Raw genomic sequence first — 20,145 nt, 5'->3', positions numbered from 1 at the left:
CCGCCAAACAAACTCAGTTTGGTCACACTTAAATGACTTTTCACATAGAAGTTGCCACACTGTACGAGCATTTTATAGCAAAACAGCTGTTTATAGCAACAACAGCTGTTGTAGCAAGTGGAAAACGGTCACACTGCCCACCAGAACCGGTGTTTTGTTTTTAAGTTTATGTAAATAACTCTTATTTTCTATATTAATACAACTTTAAGAGCCATGTTAATACGAAGAATCAAGTGCCTGGGATACTTGGGCATACGTCACAGCAGTTCGCACTACGTGACAACGCCTATTTTTTACGTAAATGCTGGTGAGAAGCACATTACATATATTAGATAATTAATTATAAAAGATATTCCTGCTTATTATTAGCCCCACACATAGGCCACCTGTACTCGGCGGTGATAGCCGATGCCCACTGTCGCTACCAGCGTTTGAGACAACCAGAGAGCCAGGTGCGTCTCTGCACGGGAACCGACGAGCACGGCACCAAGATCCAGCAGGCGGCGCAGGTTCATGGAATACCAGTGGCCACATACTGCGACCAGATATCGGAACGGTATCGGGAGGTCTTCCGGAGTGCCAACATCCAGACGGATGACTTTATACGCACCACAGAGCAGCGACACAAGCGGGCGGTGGCCCATTTCTGGGTGAGATTAGTCATATTCCTCCTTTAGTTTCGTTTGTATCAACTTTATGTTTATTGCGATTCCCTAGCGCACCTTAAACTCCCGTGGACACATCTACTCGGCGGCCTACAGCGGCTGGTACTGCGTCTCCGACGAGACCTTCCTCACCGACTCCCAACTGCGCTTGGATGAGGCCTCCGGCACGCGGTACTCCCTGGAATCGGGCCACCCCGTCGAGTGGACCGAGGAGACCAACTACATGTTTCGTTTGTCGCAATTCCAGGATGATGTGCGTCACTGGGTCAAGGAGGAGGCACGCATACGCCCGGCAAAGTTCGAGAAGATCCTGCTGGACACTCTCAGTGAACCGCTGCCGGATGTGTCGGTTTCAAGGCCCTCGAATCGTGTTCACTGGGCCATTCCAGTGCCCGATGACGATACACAGACGGTGTACGTGTGGCTGGATGCCTTGGTTAACTACCTGAGCTCCCTGGGCTATCCGGATGAGGGTGTTAGTATGACTTGTGCCTGCTCCTGTGGCAACTTATCCTGTAATCTCTCTGCTCCTCCCTTTTAGTTCTCTGCTCAGTGGCCGCCCGCACAGCAGGTGATTGGCAAGGATATCCTCAAGTTTCATGGCATTTACTGGCCGGCCTTCCTGCTAGCCGCAGATTTGGAGCCACCGCATCAACTGTATGTGCACTCGCACTGGACGGTGGACGGTCAGAAGATGTCAAAGAGCAGGCACAATGTGGTAGACCCTGTCCAGGCATCGCAGCAGTACACCATGGAGGGATTGAGATACTTCCTACTACGCGAGGGCGTGGCCCACAGCGATGGCAGTGAGTGAAAATTCTACCTTTGATGTCGTGTCTCTGTGGCTTGTTCACTTTGTGGCTGCATTGGTTCCAAGGGGGGAGGAGCCAACCCTGCGGTTATTCAAATAGTTTTTCCATCAAATTATCAACCGAAACTGTTCCGAGGTTTGCCTGGTCGTTAGTTTTACCTTTTGCTTTAAATTTGCATTTCAATTTTATGCCCCAACTGAACCGAAAAAGGGGAACAAAGTTTTCATCTGGTCTGGGAGCACAGCCCAGCCTGACTTTTGTTTATTTGCCACGCAAAGTTTTCGCATTGAGAAGACGACGACGAATCTCTGGAATTTGCATACGTCCTGGGAAAAACAGTTGTGCCAAGTTCTATCCCCCCTGGATTGTCTGGTCACAGATATATCATAAGGTTGGTCTTTGGTATGGGCTTGAAGGATGTGGGATTCCCATTAGGGATGTGCATTCATATGTCAAGGGGAAAAGACCGATATATATGTGCAAAAATATCGTCTTCAATCGAAAATATCGTAGGCTTTGATATATTTTAGAGAAATATTATAGAAAAATGTCAGAAAAATTCAACTTTAAAAAAGATTTGGACTTGGACGTTTGTAAAGAACTCAAAACTTATGTGTTTTCAACAAGCATACATTAAATATAATATATAAAAAAAGTAATAATAGAAAAATATCGCATTTATCGTTAAATAATCGGAAAATATTTTATTTTATTTATTTGCCTCTTTTTCTGATTATATTAGCCTGATACACTAAACACAATATAAAATTAACCACAAAATTTTCCATAATATTTTTAACATCGATTTATAAATCGACATTCGCATAAAATATCGATTCAGTATCGGTTTATAAATATTTTCAGCCATCCCTGACTCCCATCTATATTTTGGGACTATTAAAAGCAATTAATACACTCCGCCAACTGTCACCTTTGGCTGCATTTTGGATTGACTTTCCCCAGCTTTTTCCAATTTACATAAATTGCTTATGTATAAATGTATGTATGTATGTATGATGTATGTGTGCAACTACCCCTCTTGCCAGCTCTTAAAATTTAATTTCCAATTATTGCTGACTCTTTGCCTTTTCCGCAATGGATTTTCCCAGACGCCAGGCGGCTGCTTTTTACGTTTTTGCCTTTATTCAATTTGCGCTTGTTGATGTTTTTATTCTTTTTTTATTATATATATTTTTTTTATATGCCCCCCGCCTTGTGGCTAATTTAATTGCATTTTTTATTGCATTTGAGCCTGCCAGCAGCAAAAATGGAAAACGAAAAAATACAGTGCGTCGCATTATTAAATTACAAGCACATTTTGCATATATTTCATTTCGGGACGAGCCATGAATGATTTATTTTCTTTAATTCGCGTCCAACGGCCGGCCATTTGGTTCGTTTTTAGGTGGAAAAATCACTTATAGTTGCCACCAAATTCGATTTTGTGTGACATCCGCTCGTCATAACGCCATTAAATGCTCAAGTTTTCATTACAGGCCGCAAACTTCCGCTAACACAGAAATTGCATTTCGACTTTGTCGAACATGGCAGCCTGGGGGCACGGGAATAGCAGGAATAGTAAAGGCAGGACCTGCAACATCCTGCGGTTCTTGGATCGCAAAAAAAGTTGAGAGACCTGGGGGTGCCTTGAGATGCAATCAACTTCCCTAGGGGCGTCACTCAATTTAAGAAATTTGAATACTTAAACTTGTCTCCCAGGATGGCCATAGTTGTTGTTCTTCCAACGGAAACGCTTGCCAGTTGTAGTCTTTCTCTGAGTAAACAGGAAACAACACTTATAGGTTCTTATTTCTATATTATATGGGTTTTCAAGAAAAGTTGATCCTTTCAAATAGTTGTAGTTATCATTATTAGATATTTTTCTTACCATAAAAAGCTTTTAACAAACTCGAGGTCAAGCTGGTTTGATTAGAAAAGGAAATTACATACAAAGAATATATATTGGATATAGAACAAGAAAGAAAGCTAACTTTGGCCAGCCAAAGTTTGTATACCCTTGCAGGAAACAATTAAAATATATCATAACTAAGCCAAAAATGCATTAATTTCGATTCGGAAAGCAGTTTTGTGTTAGTTGTTATTAATTTAAAAAAACTGCATAACCAATTTAAAATTTTAAGAAATCAAAATTTTTGCCATTTTTCCTCATTTTAATGATGTAACCCCTTATCAAATTTCGCAAAAATGGCAAAAAAAATCGATTTCTTTCGGACATGTCTAGAAAGATTCGCATGTTGATGCTGATCAAGAATATAATAATAATAATAATAAAAAAATATTATTTTGTATTATAAAATCGGATTTTTTATATTAAAAAACTTCTTGATTTTTTTTTAATTAAAAATATCATAGCTCGGCCAAAAGAACATTAATTTTAAATCGGAAAACTGTTCTGTGCAAGATTTTCTACAGTTAATAAATCTGCATACTTCATTTAAAAATTTTGAAAATTCAATTTTTTATCAAAATCAAAAATTTTAATGATGTAACCCCTTTTAAAATTTTGCAAAAATGACCAAAAAATCGATTTCTTCCGGACATGTCCAGAAAGATTCCCCTGTTGATGCTGATCAATAATATATATGGTTTATGGGGTCGGAAATGATTCCTTGACTTAAAAAAATATTATTTTGTATTATAAAATCGGATTTTTTATATCAAAAAACTTCTTGATTTTTTTAAAATTAAAAATATCATAACTCGGCCAAAAGAACATTAATTTTAAATCGGAAAACTGTTCTGTGTAAGATTTTCTACAGTTAATAAATCTGCATACTTCATTTAAAAATTTTGAAAATTCCATTTTTTATCAAAATCAACAATTTTAATGATGTAACCCCTTATAAAATTTTGCAAAAATGGCCAAAAAAACGATTTCTTCCTGACATATCTAAAAATATTCCCCTGTTGATGCTGATCAAGAATATATATACTTTATAGGGTCGGAAACGTCTCCTTCACTGCGTTGCAAACTTCTGACTGAAATTATAATACCCTGCAAGGGTATAAAAACAGGAAGCTTTAATTTTAAACTATTTTTTTTTAATTGTTTACGGACTATAATATATATTTAGACAAAAACAATTAAACTAAAAGCTAAATTCTTTTAAAATTGATTGTCATATTTAATAAATAATACATTTTTAATAAATATATTTAATGAAAACCTTATACATTTTGAAGTACATCTTTAATGCGGTTTGATGTCTTTATGAAGTTAATTCCAAGAAACAAACATTCTTTATTCGCTTTATTAGTTATGATTCAGATTATTTTGATAAGAAATATTAACTGCGCTTGTTGATTTGTGAATAAAGACGATTTTCAATGCGATTTTATCTGCAATGTATAATTTATTAAAAAATCCAAAAAACAAATAACCTTATTTATTTACTTTATATATATTTTTTTCATTATGGAAATATAATATAGTAAATACTGTGTTAGCTATATCACTTTTTTGGCATTTTTTGAATTGATAAAGATTTTCGTTAGAAATTAGCTTAAGTCAGTACTAATCTTGGGTGTGTCAAGTATTATTTTCTATTTTCTTCTGCTAAAACTATTATTTTTGTTGCACTCACTTCTCTTGCTTCCTTCTATGGACTTACAATAGCGTCATCCTGGGCAACATGGCAGTAAAGTTGTTGAATTTCCGGTAGCAATATTGGCTGCGGACATTGAAACACATTGAGATTGTAGTATCCACCTTTTGGAAAAACAAAACTTAAGGTAACGCTTCTGTTTAGGTACAATTAAGCTAGCAAACTATTATAACTACCCTCGCTAATGCACTTGCACTTGAACAGGTGGAATGAAAGAATGCAAGAACATCACCCGATTTCACCGCTATATCAAAGCTTTAAGCTAAAACCGCTTTTTTTTTGGGAGTTTAAGCATAATATAAAAAGGTTCACTTGAAATCATTCCATTTATATTCGGCGAGCTATAAACACCATATAGAAGTCATTATATATTTTCGTGGCGAGTGGTTTTCAACATACACGTGTGATCGACTTTCAATTATATAATGTTATATGAAAGTTTATAAACTGATTAATAAAAGGAAATATTATTGGAACTATCAGAGTGAAAAGTGCTAGTTGCTGTGCCGAAGGTATGTCTCAGAAATAGGTGCCGTCCAAATTCTAATTTGATTTTATTCAGGCATCGGCTGTTAGTTTAGGCCAGAGGGCTTAGACAGCGCTTTTCATCACTCTCTCTAACTTGGCTATAGCCGCGTACACCCCGCTACCGACACTTGGACTGAGGGATTACGTAACCAAGATCGCGGTCAAGTGGCCGAGGCAGCCGCTCCTTATCTACGCCTAGGAAAAGGGTCTGGGAGGCTCAAAAGATCGATGGAATTCAGCTCCAAAACGGAATTTAGACCCCGAAACCAGCTTAAAACGGCGAGCAGATGCAGCAGTGTTACACAGTATTACGTAACTAACCCCTAAACCCAATTCATATTGCACCAGTCAAACTTTTGCGTAGGAGTTTTGGAGGCATAAGAGCTAAGAAAGAATAAATGAGTTACAACTAAAACGCCTTGCAGCGGCCGAGCGATGTGATTGTTTCGACAACCTGAATTAAATATCTATATATATTCTCTTTTGTTTTGTTCTTGTTAGATTCATTATAAAATTCTTACAAAAAATTAATTAGAAGATTCTGATTTGTATTAAACTTTGTTTCTTTTTCTAAACTATGAATTAGCGCATAAATTATTTAAAGAAATTAATATGTAAGACTAAGCAATATGAAATTGGGAAGTTGTTGAAATATCTTTCTCTCTCTATATATATATATATATATGTAACCTAAATTCCTAATTATACAGCAACTACATCGGAGTCATCTTGGGCCCAATGATACATCGGTGAGAGTAAGAGCTATTGTGAGTATTTGTAAGCGTTTATATGCGTATACTATTATAATATATATATATATGTAAGATGATTTGAGATGAGATGTTCCGCCCAATTAATTACTTAGTCATTGACAAAATTACCTCGTATTGAATTAATGTTTCATGTAAATATAGCTGTTAGTTGTTTGTGTTAAGGGAATATGACATTAAAATGAAACCTTTTTGTACTCTTATGAACATAAACATGGTCGCTTAAATTATTATTATCTCCGTTCGTCGAGTACTCATGCCAAGATTTATTAAGAGGAAGTAAAGGTAAATTTTACTTTAATTTTGGGGCAACAGCCAAATTTAGATATGTTGTCAAGGTTGGGTGGGTAGTGAAACGGGACACATAACACCTGTGATCCCTAATCGAGCAGGATTCCCTTTCTTATTGGTGATTACGCGCGGCGGCGCGGATTCCGTACTTTATTTGATTTGTTCCATTACCACTTTAGAGCCCGATTCATTTAGTTTCTCTCGCGCATTATATGATTTGTGTTATAAACAAAGATAGCTAGGGGAGAAAAAAACCCCGCCCCATCCGACGAGCTGGACCCGAGCACAGCGAGAATGCGCACCCTCGAACCTAGCGTCTTAAAGAACCACCTTTACGGAATGATCATAGTTGGTAGGTCCTTATAGACCGAGAAGGCTATTTCGTCCTGTTTTGTACACTACACATTCTGGCGCCCAACGTGGGGCTGAAAGGATATTTTTTCGTCCCATTTAAGCTCTAAAAAAATACATACACTTTACCTGGCCATAACCACATTCCATAAAGAACAACAAATTATTGTTGATGGCGGATTCTAGCTACCTCAGTTAGTGGATATAGCGATTGCAATTCGGTGCTCGGATTGATCGACCCTAATAGATCTAGGCTGGCCAAAATCAATTTATTAATAGTTATTTCTTTAAAGGAAGTCTTATAGAAAGCAAACTCTAAGTGCTTAGGAAATACAATGTTCTAGAGTGTCTTTAGACATTGTCCAGTAATTTGAGTAGTTTCGCGAACAAATTTCAACCTTCAACTAACTGCAATAGAATAACCTAAAAGAAGAGGATACTTGGCTTGATTTTTAGAATCTGTGGATGAGGAAAGACGGACATTAGGAGATGATTAAATTAAATTAAAGATAATAAATTAAATTAATAAAAACCAAAATGGTTATTGGGCATAGTGACGAAAATATCGACGCGATAATCCAGCAAGTCGATCCATTTTGCGCTATTTGTAACGAAGTACTTTTGCTTAATGATTTAGCTGCTAGCGCTCCGTGTCAGCACCGGTTTCATAAGAACTGTATAGTTGAATTAATCAAAGTTACACCCGCGTGTCCAATATGTGCTACAGGGTGTATTCTTTCACAACTAAGTTATGATAACAACACATTAGCAGCAGAAATAAGAGATCAAACTGGAGACGTGGCTTCAGGAAACGAGGAGACTGCAGGTGGAATTCAAGAAGGAAGTAATCCAGTAAGAGCAAGAATTCACACTAGAAATCGAGGTAGAGGAAGACCTTTTAGTTCAAAAATAGGCGTGTCTACTCGATCTAAAACCCGACAGTTGGAAGAGTTACGAACTGAGGAAGATGGGGTTAATTCACCTAAATCACAGGCGGAAATAGTGAGGTATATTCAACAAACGTTAAGCGTTCAACAAGCTAATATGATGGATGATATGCTTGAGATCTTAACGAACAATATTGAGGAGACTATTAGCAAACAATTGGCTGTTTTGAATTTAACTCGTAGTAATTCATCGCTGAGAAATCGAGACAGAAACGGAATATCCGAGATACCAGCTTCTATTCCTTTTGGAGATCGCGATACTAGAAATAGTATACCAGTTTCTGCCTCAGGTAACCATTCAGGTACCAGTAGTTCCCGAAATCGATCGAATGCACAAATATCTCCAGAAAAAGCTGCGAATATAATTCAAAATTGGCGAATAAAATTTGATGGTTCTAGGAATTGTATGCGAATGGAAGATTTTATTTATAGGATACGATCTTTGACGGAACAGAACTTGAATAACGATTATCAGCTTCTCTGTGATCACTTGCATCTTTTATTTGCTAATAAGGCAAGTGATTGGTTTTGGAAATTTCACCGCAACCATACCAATTTTACTTGGAATATATTTTGTATAGAATTTCGTAAACGTTTTGAGGAAGCGGAAACTGATCTTGACATTTGGGAAAAGATAAGGAAGAGACGACAGGGCGAAAATGAATCTTTTGATGACTATCAATATGCAATAGAAGACCTAGCTGACCGGCTTCATCAAGGCATGTCCGAAAGCCAATTAGTGGATTTATTAATAAGAAATGGTAAACCAAGTTTGCATCACGAGCTACTTCACTTACGAATTCTAAATAGGTCACAATTACGTGTTGAAGTCCGTAAACATGAACAATTTTACAATGAGATTAAAGCCTATAAGCCTCGAACTCTCCGTTCCTATATAAATGAGCTAACTGATTCCTATGAAGGTCAAAACCAAGCTGATCAGAACCTATCTGACCAAGAGATCTTAGCCATTCAGCACAAACCATTTAATCTGGTCTGTTGGAATTGTGAAAAATCTGGGCATCGATTTGATGATTGCTTAGAGCCGCTGGCTATATTTTGTTTTGGGTGTGGCGCTAAGGATATTCGAAAGCCTCGATGTCCGAGATGTAACCCGTTGGGAAACCGACCACCGGGCATGTCACTCGACAAAAAGCAGACATGTCCGAAAAACTAATAGATCCAGTTGTATCTGGAAGTCGTCAGGAAAAACCGATTGAAGAGAGTACAAGAGGACAGTCTGAAGAAGGTTTAAAACGACACTATTCCACAATACCTCTTCATATTAGGTTAGATAATTATAACAAGCTTAAGGAAAAGTTATTCGCAGAATCTATTATATCTAAGATTAGTCCGAGTCCTAAGAGGTCCACAAAACGTTTGAGAAAGCACTGGAAAACTATACGATCCGACCGAGGAAAGATAATATCCGCAATTTTGTCCAAGTCCGATGATAGACTCTATACTGAAGTTTGCATCGAAGGAAAGAAATATAATGCCCTTCTAGACTCAGGAGCAACTTTAAGTTGTGCGGGAGGCAAGGCAGCACTCGAACTCTTAGCATTAGGCAAAACAAAGAAATGTGCTGGAAGTATTCGAACTGCAAATGGAGCCCAAAGTAAAGTGGTAGGGAAATTAGTAACGGAAGTAAAATATAGGCAGAAAACGGATGTGTTAGAACTTTTCATTATTCCGGATCTGAAACAAGAAATATACCTGGGAATAGACTTTTGGCGTAAATTTGGGTTAGACAAGAACATTTCTATTGAAAATCAGGTTTCTGAATTGGATGTTGGCGGAGAGAGCCCTGAAAAGGAACTGCCAAAGTGGCATATTTTGTCCAAGGACCAACAACGTTGTTTAGATGCTGTCGTTGAAGTATTTCCGTCATTTGCTAAGGAAGGATTAGGCAGAACAAATTTGATTCAACACAAAATTGATGTAGGAACAGCTTGTCCCATCAAGCAGAGACATTGGCCAGTTTCTCCTGCTATAGAGAAGCTTATGTTTGCTGAGGTTGACCATATGTTGTCGCTAGACGTCATTGAAGAGTCTACAAGCCCATGGAGCAGTAATTGCGTATTGGTGAGGAAAGGGGAAAAGAACAGGCTCTGTTTAGATTCGCGAGAGGTCAATAAGGTTACTAAAAAGGATGCATATCCGCTACCTCATATTGATGGAATTTTAAGTCGACTTCCTGCAGCTAAATATATAACTGGTTTAGATATGAAGCATGCGTTTTGGCAGATACCCCTCGACGAACCATCCCGTCAATATACAGCTTTCACTGTGCCAAACAGGCCTCTCTATCAATACAAAACGATGCCATTCGGTCTTTGCAACGCTCCCCAAACTCTTTGTCGACTAATGGATCAGGTCATTCCTGCACATTTAAGAACTCGAGTTTTCGTTTATTTAGACGACCTGCTTGTTCTTTCCGAAGATTTTGAGTCGCATTTGATTACCCTCCAAGAGATTGCTCTTTGTTTAAAGAAAGCCAATTTGACTATAAACGTCGAAAAGTCAAAATTTTGTATGCGCGAAATCAAGTATTTGGGATTTATAATTCGAGAGGGCCAAATTCTTACGGATCCTGGGAAAATAATTGCGATTAATGAGTTTCCAGTACCTATATCTATAAAGCAGCTACGAAGATTTTTAGGGTTATCCGGTTGGTATCGGCGATTTGTTGAAAATTATGCGACAGTAAGCTTTCCTCTGACTGAATTATTAAAATCTAAAAAGGCACTAGTATGGACTGAAGATGCTGAAAAGGCCTTTAATCTATTGAAAGCTTGTCTGACCTCAGCTCCAATTTTGATTACTCCAGACTTTTCGAAGCAATTTATTTTGCTTTGCGATGCCAGCACTTATGGTATTGGTTGTGTCTTGGCGCAGGCTCGAGATGGAGTAGAATTGCCCATCGCATACATGTCGGAAAAATTAACAAAAGCCCAGAGAAACTACACGGTTAGTGAGTTGGAATGTCTTGCAGTTATAAAAGGGATTAAAAAGTTTCGTCCGTATATAGAAGGACAGAACTTCCTGGTGGTGACTGATCATGCCGCGTTACAGTGGCTGATGAGGCAAAAAGATCTTTCAGGAAGGCTTGCAAGGTGGTCCATGAAACTACAATCATTCGACTTTTCGATTACACATCGCAGAGCCTCAGAAAACGTAGTTGCAGATGCTTTGTCCCGTCAAGAACAGCCTGGCTTAGATGCAATTGTTGCGAGTGGCCCAATTATTGATCTACAGTCTAGTCATTTTAAATCATTAGAATACCTAAACTTGATTGAGCGAATAAAAGAAAACCAACAAAGATTTAATGATTTAAAGGTAGAGGATGGATACGTGTATAAGAGAACCGAGTTTAATAGTCACAGTGACGAACAACACGAGTCTTGGAAACTTTGGGTACCATCTGCCCTCGTTCCAGAAGTACTACAGGAGGCACATGATGCGCAAAGCTCAGCACACTGTGGAATGGGTAAAACAGTCGAAAAGGTAAAACGCTATTTGTTTTGGCCACGAATGGTTAGCCAAATCCGTGAATACATTTCCAGTTGTCATATTTGTCGATCCACTAAAAATCCGAATAGGATTCTAAAGCCACCTATGGGCCGACCAATGACATCCGATCGTCCTTTTCAATGTTTATATATGGATCTTCTAGGTCCGTACCCGCGTACAAAGAATGGATACATTGGATTACTGATAATTGTAGATCACTGCACGAAATTTCACTTTCTCTGCCCACTCAAGAGATTTACCTCCCCTAAAATATGTGACTACCTACAGAGCTCTATATTTTACACCTTTGGGGTGCCTGAAATTGTCTTAACGGATAACGGTTCCCAATTTAAGTCCAGTTACTTTGAGGCATTTTTAACTAGTTTTGGCATAACACATAAGTGCACAGCAATATATTCGCCACAAGCCAATGCGAGTGAAAGACTAAACCGATCAGTTTTGGCTGCAATTCGCGCTTACATCGGAAATGATCACACCAACTGGGACGTCAATTTGAACGCTATCAGTGGTGCACTTCGAGCTGCGTTGCACCGAAGCACGGGTTACTCTCCCTATTTTCTTACGTTTGGCCAAAACATGATACTCAATGGAAAAGATTATGCGTTGCTGCGTAACTTGGATCTGCTTAGCAATGACATTAGCCTAGAATACCCAGATATGATAAAACTAGCAAGACAAGAAGCCAAGAGTAACATGACTAAATCACACGAACTAAACGCTAGGCAATACAATCTTCGAAGTCGAAATGTACAATTTCAGATAGGCGATGACGTCTTTGCCAGGAACTTTACACAGAGCAATGCCAGTAAGAAATTTAGCTCAAAGTTAGCTCCAGTTTTTATACCAGCTAAAGTTCAAAAGAAGAGAAGTCCGTTTTATTATGAATTGGTTGACGTGGAAGGCAAAAAGCTGGGTGTTTACCATCTTAAAGATATGCAAACCAGGAAAACAAACAATTAGAGTCTTCAAATTTTCAGATAATGCCCCTGCGAATTGGTCTTGTTCCATTATCTGTGGTTGTAGTATCCACCTTTTGGAAAAACAAAACTTAAGGTAACGCTTCTGTTTAGGTACAATTAAGCTAGCAAACTATTATAACTACCCTCGCTAATGCACTTGCACTTGAACAGGTGGAATGAAAGAATGCAAGAACATCACCCGATTTCACCGCTATATCAAAGCTTTAAGCTAAAACCGCTTTTTTTTTGGGAGTTTAAGCATAATATAAAAAGGTTCACTTGAAATCATTCCATTTATATTCGGCGAGCTATAAACACCATATAGAAGTCATTATATATTTTCGTGGCGAGTGGTTTTCAACATACACGTGTGATCGACTTTCAATTATATAATGTTATATGAAAGTTTATAAACTGATTAATAAAAGGAAATATTATTGGAACTATCAGAGTGAAAAGTGCTAGTTGCTGTGCCGAAGGTATGTCTCAGAAATAGGTGCCGTCCAAATTCTAATTTGATTTTATTCAGGCATCGGCTGTTAGTTTAGGCCAGAGGGCTTAGACAGCGCTTTTCATCACTCTCTCTAACTTGGCTATAGCCGCGTACACCCCGCTACCGACACTTGGACTGAGGGATTACGTAACCAAGATCGCGGTCAAGTGGCCGAGGCAGCCGCTCCTTATCTACGCCTAGGAAAAGGGTCTGGGAGGCTCAAAAGATCGATGGAATTCAGCTCCAAAACGGAATTTAGACCCCGAAACCAGCTTAAAACGGCGAGCAGATGCAGCAGTGTTACACAGTATTACGTAACTAACCCCTAAACCCAATTCATATTGCACCAGTCAAACTTTTGCGTAGGAGTTTTGGAGGCATAAGAGCTAAGAAAGAATAAATGAGTTACAACTAAAACGCCTTGCAGCGGCCGAGCGATGTGATTGTTTCGACAACCTGAATTAAATATCTATATATATTCTCTTTTGTTTTGTTCTTGTTAGATTCATTATAAAATTCTTACAAAAAATTAATTAGAAGATTCTGATTTGTATTAAACTTTGTTTCTTTTTCTAAACTATGAATTAGCGCATAAATTATTTAAAGAAATTAATATGTAAGACTAAGCAATATGAAATTGGGAAGTTGTTGAAATATCTTTCTCTCTCTATATATATATATATATATGTAACCTAAATTCCTAATTATACAGCAACTACATCGGAGTCATCTTGGGCCCAATGATACATCGGTGAGAGTAAGAGCTATTGTGAGTATTTGTAAGCGTTTATATGCGTATACTATTATAATATATATATATATGTAAGATGATTTGAGATGAGATGTTCCGCCCAATTAATTACTTAGTCATTGACAAAATTACCTCGTATTGAATTAATGTTTCATGTAAATATAGCTGTTAGTTGTTTGTGTTAAGGGAATATGACATTAAAATGAAACCTTTTTGTACTCTTATGAACATAAACATGGTCGCTTAAATTATTATTATCTCCGTTCGTCGAGTACTCATGCCAAGATTTATTAAGAGGAAGTAAAGGTAAATTTTACTTTAATTTTGGGGCAACAGCCAAATTTAGATATGTTGTCAAGGTTGGGTGGGTAGTGAAACGGGACACATAACACCTGTGATCCCTAATCGAGCAGGATTCCCTTTCTTATTGGTGATTACGCGCGGCGGCGCGGATTCCGTACTTTATTTGATTTGTTCCATTACCACTTTAGAGCCCGATTCATTTAGTTTCTCTCGCGCATTATATGATTTGTGTTATAAACAAAGATAGCTAGGGGAGAAAAAAACCCCGCCCCATCCGACGAGCTGGACCCGAGCACAGCGAGAATGCGCACCCTCGAACCTAGCGTCTTAAAGAACCACCTTTACGGAATGATCATAGTTGGTAGGTCCTTATAGACCGAGAAGGCTATTTCGTCCTGTTTTGTACACTACAAGATATGTTTCAAAAATTGATTGTGAATACCTTAAATACTTGTTGGTAAATTCTGTGCATTTTGTTGAGGGAATTTTCTTCATTGTATTTGCAATAAATTTAAAAACACAAATATTACATTTTCGTGTGTTACATGTTTATTTTTCTCACTATATTGTTAGTAAAAGTAACTGCAGGCGCTGTACATTTTACGTTACGTACAATTCAATAATATTAAAGAATATTAAAGCATTGAATAATTATTTTAAAAGATTTCCAAAGGGCGGGGGGTGCGCGTCTCCTTAGGCTGGAAAGACATTCTTCGTCCCACGGTTATTGTGGTTACCGGGGCCTCATCTGCGGTAAATGGATATATATAATGAATTTATAAAATAAAAAGCGTATAGCTTTTACTCACATCCCGTGTCTCTGCACAGGGTTTTTCCATTCAGCGCGAAGAAGATCAACTTGGGCAGCTCATTGTTCTCAATGTTCTGGAAGCGCACAGACACCTCAGCCTTCCTTCCTGCCTTAATGTCGTCAGCCAGTTCCCGAGTAGAAGGAAACGGATCGATTTGATCTACTTGATCCTTTTGATACAATTTTATCTTAGTTATACAGTTATTTTGGTATGTTTTTCTTTATAATACCTTGTGAGCGCCGTGTACCGAGAACTTTGCCTGCCAATAAAAGCTCTTGATGTTTGCTTTGTCGGCTGTAAAGATGCCTATATGGTTTCTACCGTGGTCCGTGACGCTATATCGGAAATAGTTGCAATTGTTTTCTGGTTTTCCCACGGCAAGAGCTACGTTCAAGCCAATGAGAAAGCAAACCAGCAGAGCGATCGACATTTTCAAGAAGTGTCAGTGGTAGAGGCTCGATGTGAACTGAGATTGAAAGCGGAGAATTTCTGAGCGATTCACTGCTTATCGGAAGAGGGTCAGCCATCAGCAAGTTCACAGACGAGCTTAATCTATTCTAGGAATTAACGTAAAATTTAAATTTAAAACAAGAAAATAAAGTAACTTCGAGAAGCCGAAATTTGTATGCAGTTTGTCATGGCATCGAAACAATCATCTATCATAACTAAGCCCAAAAATGCATTGATATCAATAAGGAGGGCTTTACTTCCCATAATTATACTTCAAGAAGGCAGGAAAATGTAAATTCTTTAAATAAGCATGAAATTTAGTTCGGAAAGCTTAATTTTATATAAGGTAACAAATCTCATACTGACACCGCCCTATAAGGAGCAGGTCATTAAATGTCCGAATGGCGTTCTACTCGAATTACATCGTACGAATTGCAGACACGGCCATATCCATTATCGCTACGGAGGATCGCAACATCCTTGCCACAATTAAAGTGCTCCTTTCTCTGTCCTCTGATGGCCCCTTTAACACTTATTTAACCTCATCTTTTTCACACCTCTTAGGCTCTGAAGGTATCCAATCCAATCTGGCTACTAATTCCGTTAAAGGGCAGACAAGAAATTAGTGTTTTTCTGGGCACATAACCCACACTGACTGGGGTTGTTGCCAGGGCAAATTTGCCTGTCTCCGATTGCATACAGTAAGGGAGAGAGAGAGAGACTTGTTAAATATTTGATGGCAACACTTGTGCCCCACCTCCACATCCAATATCCACATACACCTCCACACTTAAAGCCAAGTTTTGCTGGAAAAATACGAGAAAAACTGTGTCAAAGTTCCGCAGGCCATAGATGGCAAACTGGAGCAGCGACAAGTTGCCCGAGTTATTTAAGGTGCAGCCAACAGGCAACAGCCTGTGCATTCGAAGTGCAGCTCTCGGGGCACGTAAAAAAGTATTATTTATAATACAGCCAGGAAGAGCAGAGTGGTATTCGTCTGAGGGCAGGAGAAGGAACTCTCCCTAAGTCCAACAGTGCTGTCGATTTTGGGCTAATAACTAAGTTTATTTTTGGTTATTTTAAAAGATTTTCTAACTGAGATTATAAGTAGTTTAATAGTGTTATTTTGGGTTTTTAAATTCCTATTAATTTGTATTTTTGTTAAATGAAATTAAATTCAATTTAACTGCTTGTTTTTGGCTTAGAATCTTGGTAGCACTGATCCCCACCTGCATCCCATTCGACTCCGGCCACGTGGCCACATGTGCAACATTTGTGTGCTTTAAAGGCAGAGTGGCAAGTGTTGTACACGGCTTCCTGGTGGCCCCCCGTCAGCAACTTTTGCTGCATTCGCTGCAATTTGTAGTTGCACACGTAAGCAGTTAAGAGTTGCCCGGATCCGGATCCGGAACCGAGTACGGACTGCGGAGGAACTAAGGCAGGTTGAAACACAACACGTGTTGCGGGCGGCCTCCTTGAACAATTTCATTAGAACGCAATACTCGATTTGGCAGCGAATGGCAGCTAATAAAGTTTGATGCAATTCGCATTTTGCATTTTGGATTTTCAAACCCACGGCCCAGGCAGCCAGTCAGGCAGTCCGGGAGTCGAACGTTTGCAGTGCCATCAAAATTCCAATGCATTCAAAATGAAAAGGCTGCCAATCGGTTTCTCGTTGAGTCCATAAAAAAAGTTGGCCACTGGACTTGATGGTTACCTCTTCAAAGTCTTTTCGTTTGGTTTTCATTTGTTGATGGAATGATTTGGAAATTGTAGAGGGAGGTAAGTTATTTATTGGAATTTAGAAAGTTTTTACAGTATTTACAGCATTTAATATTTATTTTATATATTCCGAATAAGTAGTTACATATTTCTTAGAAATTAATAGGTAGTTCCCTTTTTACTCCTTGTCCCATACCAAAATTCCCCCTTTCAGTTGCTTGACACGAATTTGATTTTTGGCTGAAGGAAACTAACGTCTATGCATGCGAATTCAACGCAATGAAAATGCAAATGAAAATGAAACTCAACTCGACACACTCTTTCATTTGGTTTCAGTTGACAAGCGGGGGAAACTTTCCTTTTCCTTTCCTGCTGCCTTGCTTCTTTCATTTGCGCAACAAATTAATGTTGCAGGCTGGCATTCCTTTTTTTTTTTTTGGAATTTCCCCAGGGAGGGGGAAGGTAAGAGAAAGGAAACCTCATTTTCCCGAACAGGGAAAATGGGTAAAGTTGCCAAGGCACACAAGGTGTGTGTGTGTGTGCTGGCAATTATAGCCATTTTGGGTTTTTGTTACCCACTACAAAATCCGAAATTCGACCATCAAATGGCTGAATTTCGACCAGCAAACAGTAGCTGGCCAGCAGCAATTATACGATTATTGTCCTTGCAGGTAGAGTGTTCCGGTTTTAATTACCAAAAGTCTGCAGTGCAATTCAGAGGGTCGATTGTCATAGTTTTTGATTACATTTTGATGGGTTGCATTTCAATTAGGGCATAAAGTAAAGCATAAAACTCAGAAACTAAAAGGGCTCTAAATTAAATTAATTTTAATATTTCCATAAAAGCATAACAATAATATTATTATAATTTTTAAGGATGTATAAATCCCCAAGTAAGGAAGAATTGTTCAGCGTTTATCTAGTTAACTCTTTTCAAGTTTCCCTCTTTGGTTAGACTTCATCTTTATGCTTATTATGCTGGAAATCAAGTCCAAGTCCTTCGCCGAGACACTCCATTATCCTTTACACTATCCCTATCCCCTTCATTCGGTTCAATTTCCCTTTAGGGCCAAAGATTGTGCAACTATTAGCGAAGCTTAAATCCTTTCGTGTTCGGCTTTGCTTTGCTGCTGCCACAAAAGCCACCTGCAGCTTCATTTTGTTGTGGCCAAGAAAATGGGAAAACTCAAGCTACAAGGAGTTTTCCTCAGCACCAGCTGGTTGCTGTTTTTGTTGTTAAGTTATTCCGATTTAATCTTGGCCCAGCTTTAGGTCCTTTCTCCTCTCCTTGATTCTGTGTCTTCCCTGCTAATCCCCTTAATGACCAGGCGAATTTGTAAGTAGTTAATAGGACCGGAAAAATAAGCAAATATCACTCATACGCCCTGGTATCCTCTTAATTTTTTATATACTTTCTTAGATCTCGTTTCTGGGATACAAAACAAAAAATCCTGACAAGCTGTCTCTTTACTTACAGACTACAGCCATGTCAAGGCCCAGCGCATCCTCAACTCGGAGCTGGCGGATACCCTGGGCAATTTGCTATCGCGAGCCTGTGCCAAGTCGTTGAATCCCCGCCAAATCTATCCATCAGTCCACGACGAGCACTTGGCGGATCTGCTCCAAAGCCTGGATTCTGCCAAACGACTGCAGGAGCAGCTGCTGCAGCTGTCAGGTGAGTGGATCCCTCTCTCTCTCTCTTTGAGTGAGGGAGTGGAGTGGATGCGATTGGATTGAGGGGCAGTGGAGCGCAGTGGAGTGCAGAAGCAGCAGGAGCAACAGCAGCATCCACCAGCAGCTGCTTTGTCATTTTAATATTTAAGCAGTCAGGCTCGAGGGCTGAAGTGGCGCCAGCCATCTACGAGATGGCTTGAGATTGAGATGGTTTATAATCTGCATTTGCACTGGCATCCGCATCTGCCCGAAGCACTTCCGGCCAATCACCGAGATGCAAGTGCACTCGAGAGTGTGGCCAAGCCGTCGGAGCTTGTAGCTGCTCCAAGTGCAAAGTGAAGCCTTCATTTCGTATATTGTGTTTCTGTGCACTTGACGCAATTTAAGAGCAATTTAAAGTTATACGGAAAACGAAAAAGAAGTTATAATTCAAAGGAAATCTTTTAAAATTATGAAAGAAATTATTTTAAAAATATTTAAAAGGTTGAGAGTCATTTTAGATTATTTCTTTTATTATGTTTAGTGGGGTTTTTATTCCCTTTTTAATTAATTAATAACTTAATAGTTTTTAAAGCTTTCTAGATTTTCCCAAAGTGTTTTCAATACTTGCTTGTTTTTGGTTTCGCAGATCGCTGCGCCACGCACTATGACTGCAATCACTTCCACTTGGTGGCCGACACCGTTATGGCGACTCTTCACGCGGCCAACAACTTCTTCGAGAGCTCCAAGCCGTGGCTGCTCAAGAGCGGGACGCCTGGTGGCGGAAATGAGGCACGTTTGGAGACCATAATCGCCATGACAATGGACGCTTTGCGTCGCTGCGGCATTGTGCTGCAGCCCATAATTCCCCAGCTGGCCCAGCGGCTGCTCGATAAGCTCAGTGTTCCGGCCACACAGCGCCATTGGGATGCTCTGGATTCTGGGAGTTTTGCCACCGCAACTGTGAAGAGTCCTCGCCAGTTGGATGGCCAGACCAGTGCACTGCTGTTCCAGCGGATTCTGGAGGAGAAGAAGGAGGTGGAGAAGCCACCACAGCAGGCAGCCAAGCGTAGTAAATCGAAGAACAAGGAGAAGCGCCGCGAAACAATGTCCTGAAGTAGCCGTCATAATAAACTAATTCGAAAGTCAGGCCAAGGGAAGGCACATTTATTCAAGGCGGCTGGGTGGGAGGTTAATAACACTGGGTTAGGCAATTCGTTAGCATTTTTCTTGTGGCTTCAATTACAGTTGGAGTCAGCGGAGTATAAAAGTTGAACAAGAAAGGTAAGTTACATCTTGATTACCTCTTTTAGAGACCTATAAAAGGTATCTTTCTTTAAGTGTAATTATTCGCTCGATAAGCATCTCAAGAAAAGCCAAGTAATTTAATTGAAAACCTAGTTAATTGAAAATCTAGTTGACGTTTTTTTGTTGATAAGAAATCTCTGTTAACTTTTACAAAATTTCCCAAGCAGCCG

The 20,145-nt window shown here is 39.1% G+C and overlaps 2 protein-coding genes across 2 annotated transcripts; one reads left to right on the top strand and one right to left on the bottom strand.

Moving 5' to 3' along the window:
• The first annotated feature begins 130 nt into the window (after positions 1-130).
• On the top strand, positions 131-19,811 carry MetRS-m (Methionyl-tRNA synthetase, mitochondrial). The gene is made up of 6 exons (XM_017168316.3): positions 131-307; positions 370-650; positions 718-1,140; positions 1,207-1,471; positions 18,492-18,689; positions 19,317-19,811. The coding sequence occupies exons 1-6, from the start codon at positions 214-216 to the stop codon at positions 19,781-19,783; spliced, it is 1,728 nt and encodes a 575-aa protein (XP_017023805.1). The 5' UTR covers positions 131-213; the 3' UTR covers positions 19,784-19,811.
• LOC138928907 (uncharacterized) lies at positions 14,625-15,272 on the bottom strand. Its single transcript, XM_070287199.1, has 3 exons — positions 15,072-15,272; positions 14,840-15,011; positions 14,625-14,778 (listed from the first exon to the last, which is right to left on the bottom strand). Exons 1-3 carry the CDS (start codon positions 15,270-15,272, stop codon positions 14,687-14,689), a joined length of 465 nt encoding a protein of 154 aa, XP_070143300.1. The 3' UTR covers positions 14,625-14,686.
• Positions 19,812-20,145: the final 334 nt, after the last annotated feature.

This window comes from Drosophila kikkawai, chromosome 3R (genome assembly GCF_030179895.1).
Source record: "Drosophila kikkawai strain 14028-0561.14 chromosome 3R, DkikHiC1v2, whole genome shotgun sequence".
Taxonomy (NCBI): Eukaryota; Metazoa; Arthropoda; class Insecta; order Diptera; family Drosophilidae; genus Drosophila; species Drosophila kikkawai.
The sequence above is the reverse complement of the archived record's forward strand: the minus strand, read 5'-3'. Positions and strand labels throughout refer to the sequence as shown.

Bases quoted from the DNA above. Each gene is read 5' to 3' on its own strand.
- MetRS-m (XM_017168316.3), top strand. From the start codon at position 214: ATGTTAATACGAAGAATCAAGTGCCTGGGATACTTGGGCATACGTCAC. The intron at 651-717 runs GTGAGATTAGTC...GCGATTCCCTAG, and splicing joins GGGCGGTGGCCCATTTCTGG to CGCACCTTAAACTCCCGTGG. The intron at 1,472-18,491 runs GTGAGTGAAAAT...CTTTACTTACAG, and splicing joins CGTGGCCCACAGCGATGGCA to ACTACAGCCATGTCAAGGCC.
- LOC138928907 (XM_070287199.1), bottom strand. From the start codon at position 15,272: ATGTCGATCGCTCTGCTGGTTTGCTTTCTCATTGGCTTGAACGTAGCT. The intron at 15,012-15,071 runs GTATTATAAAGA...TTGTATCAAAAG, and splicing joins CGGTACACGGCGCTCACAAG to GATCAAGTAGATCAAATCGA. The intron at 14,779-14,839 runs GTGAGTAAAAGC...CATTTACCGCAG, and splicing joins CCTGTGCAGAGACACGGGAT to ATGAGGCCCCGGTAACCACA.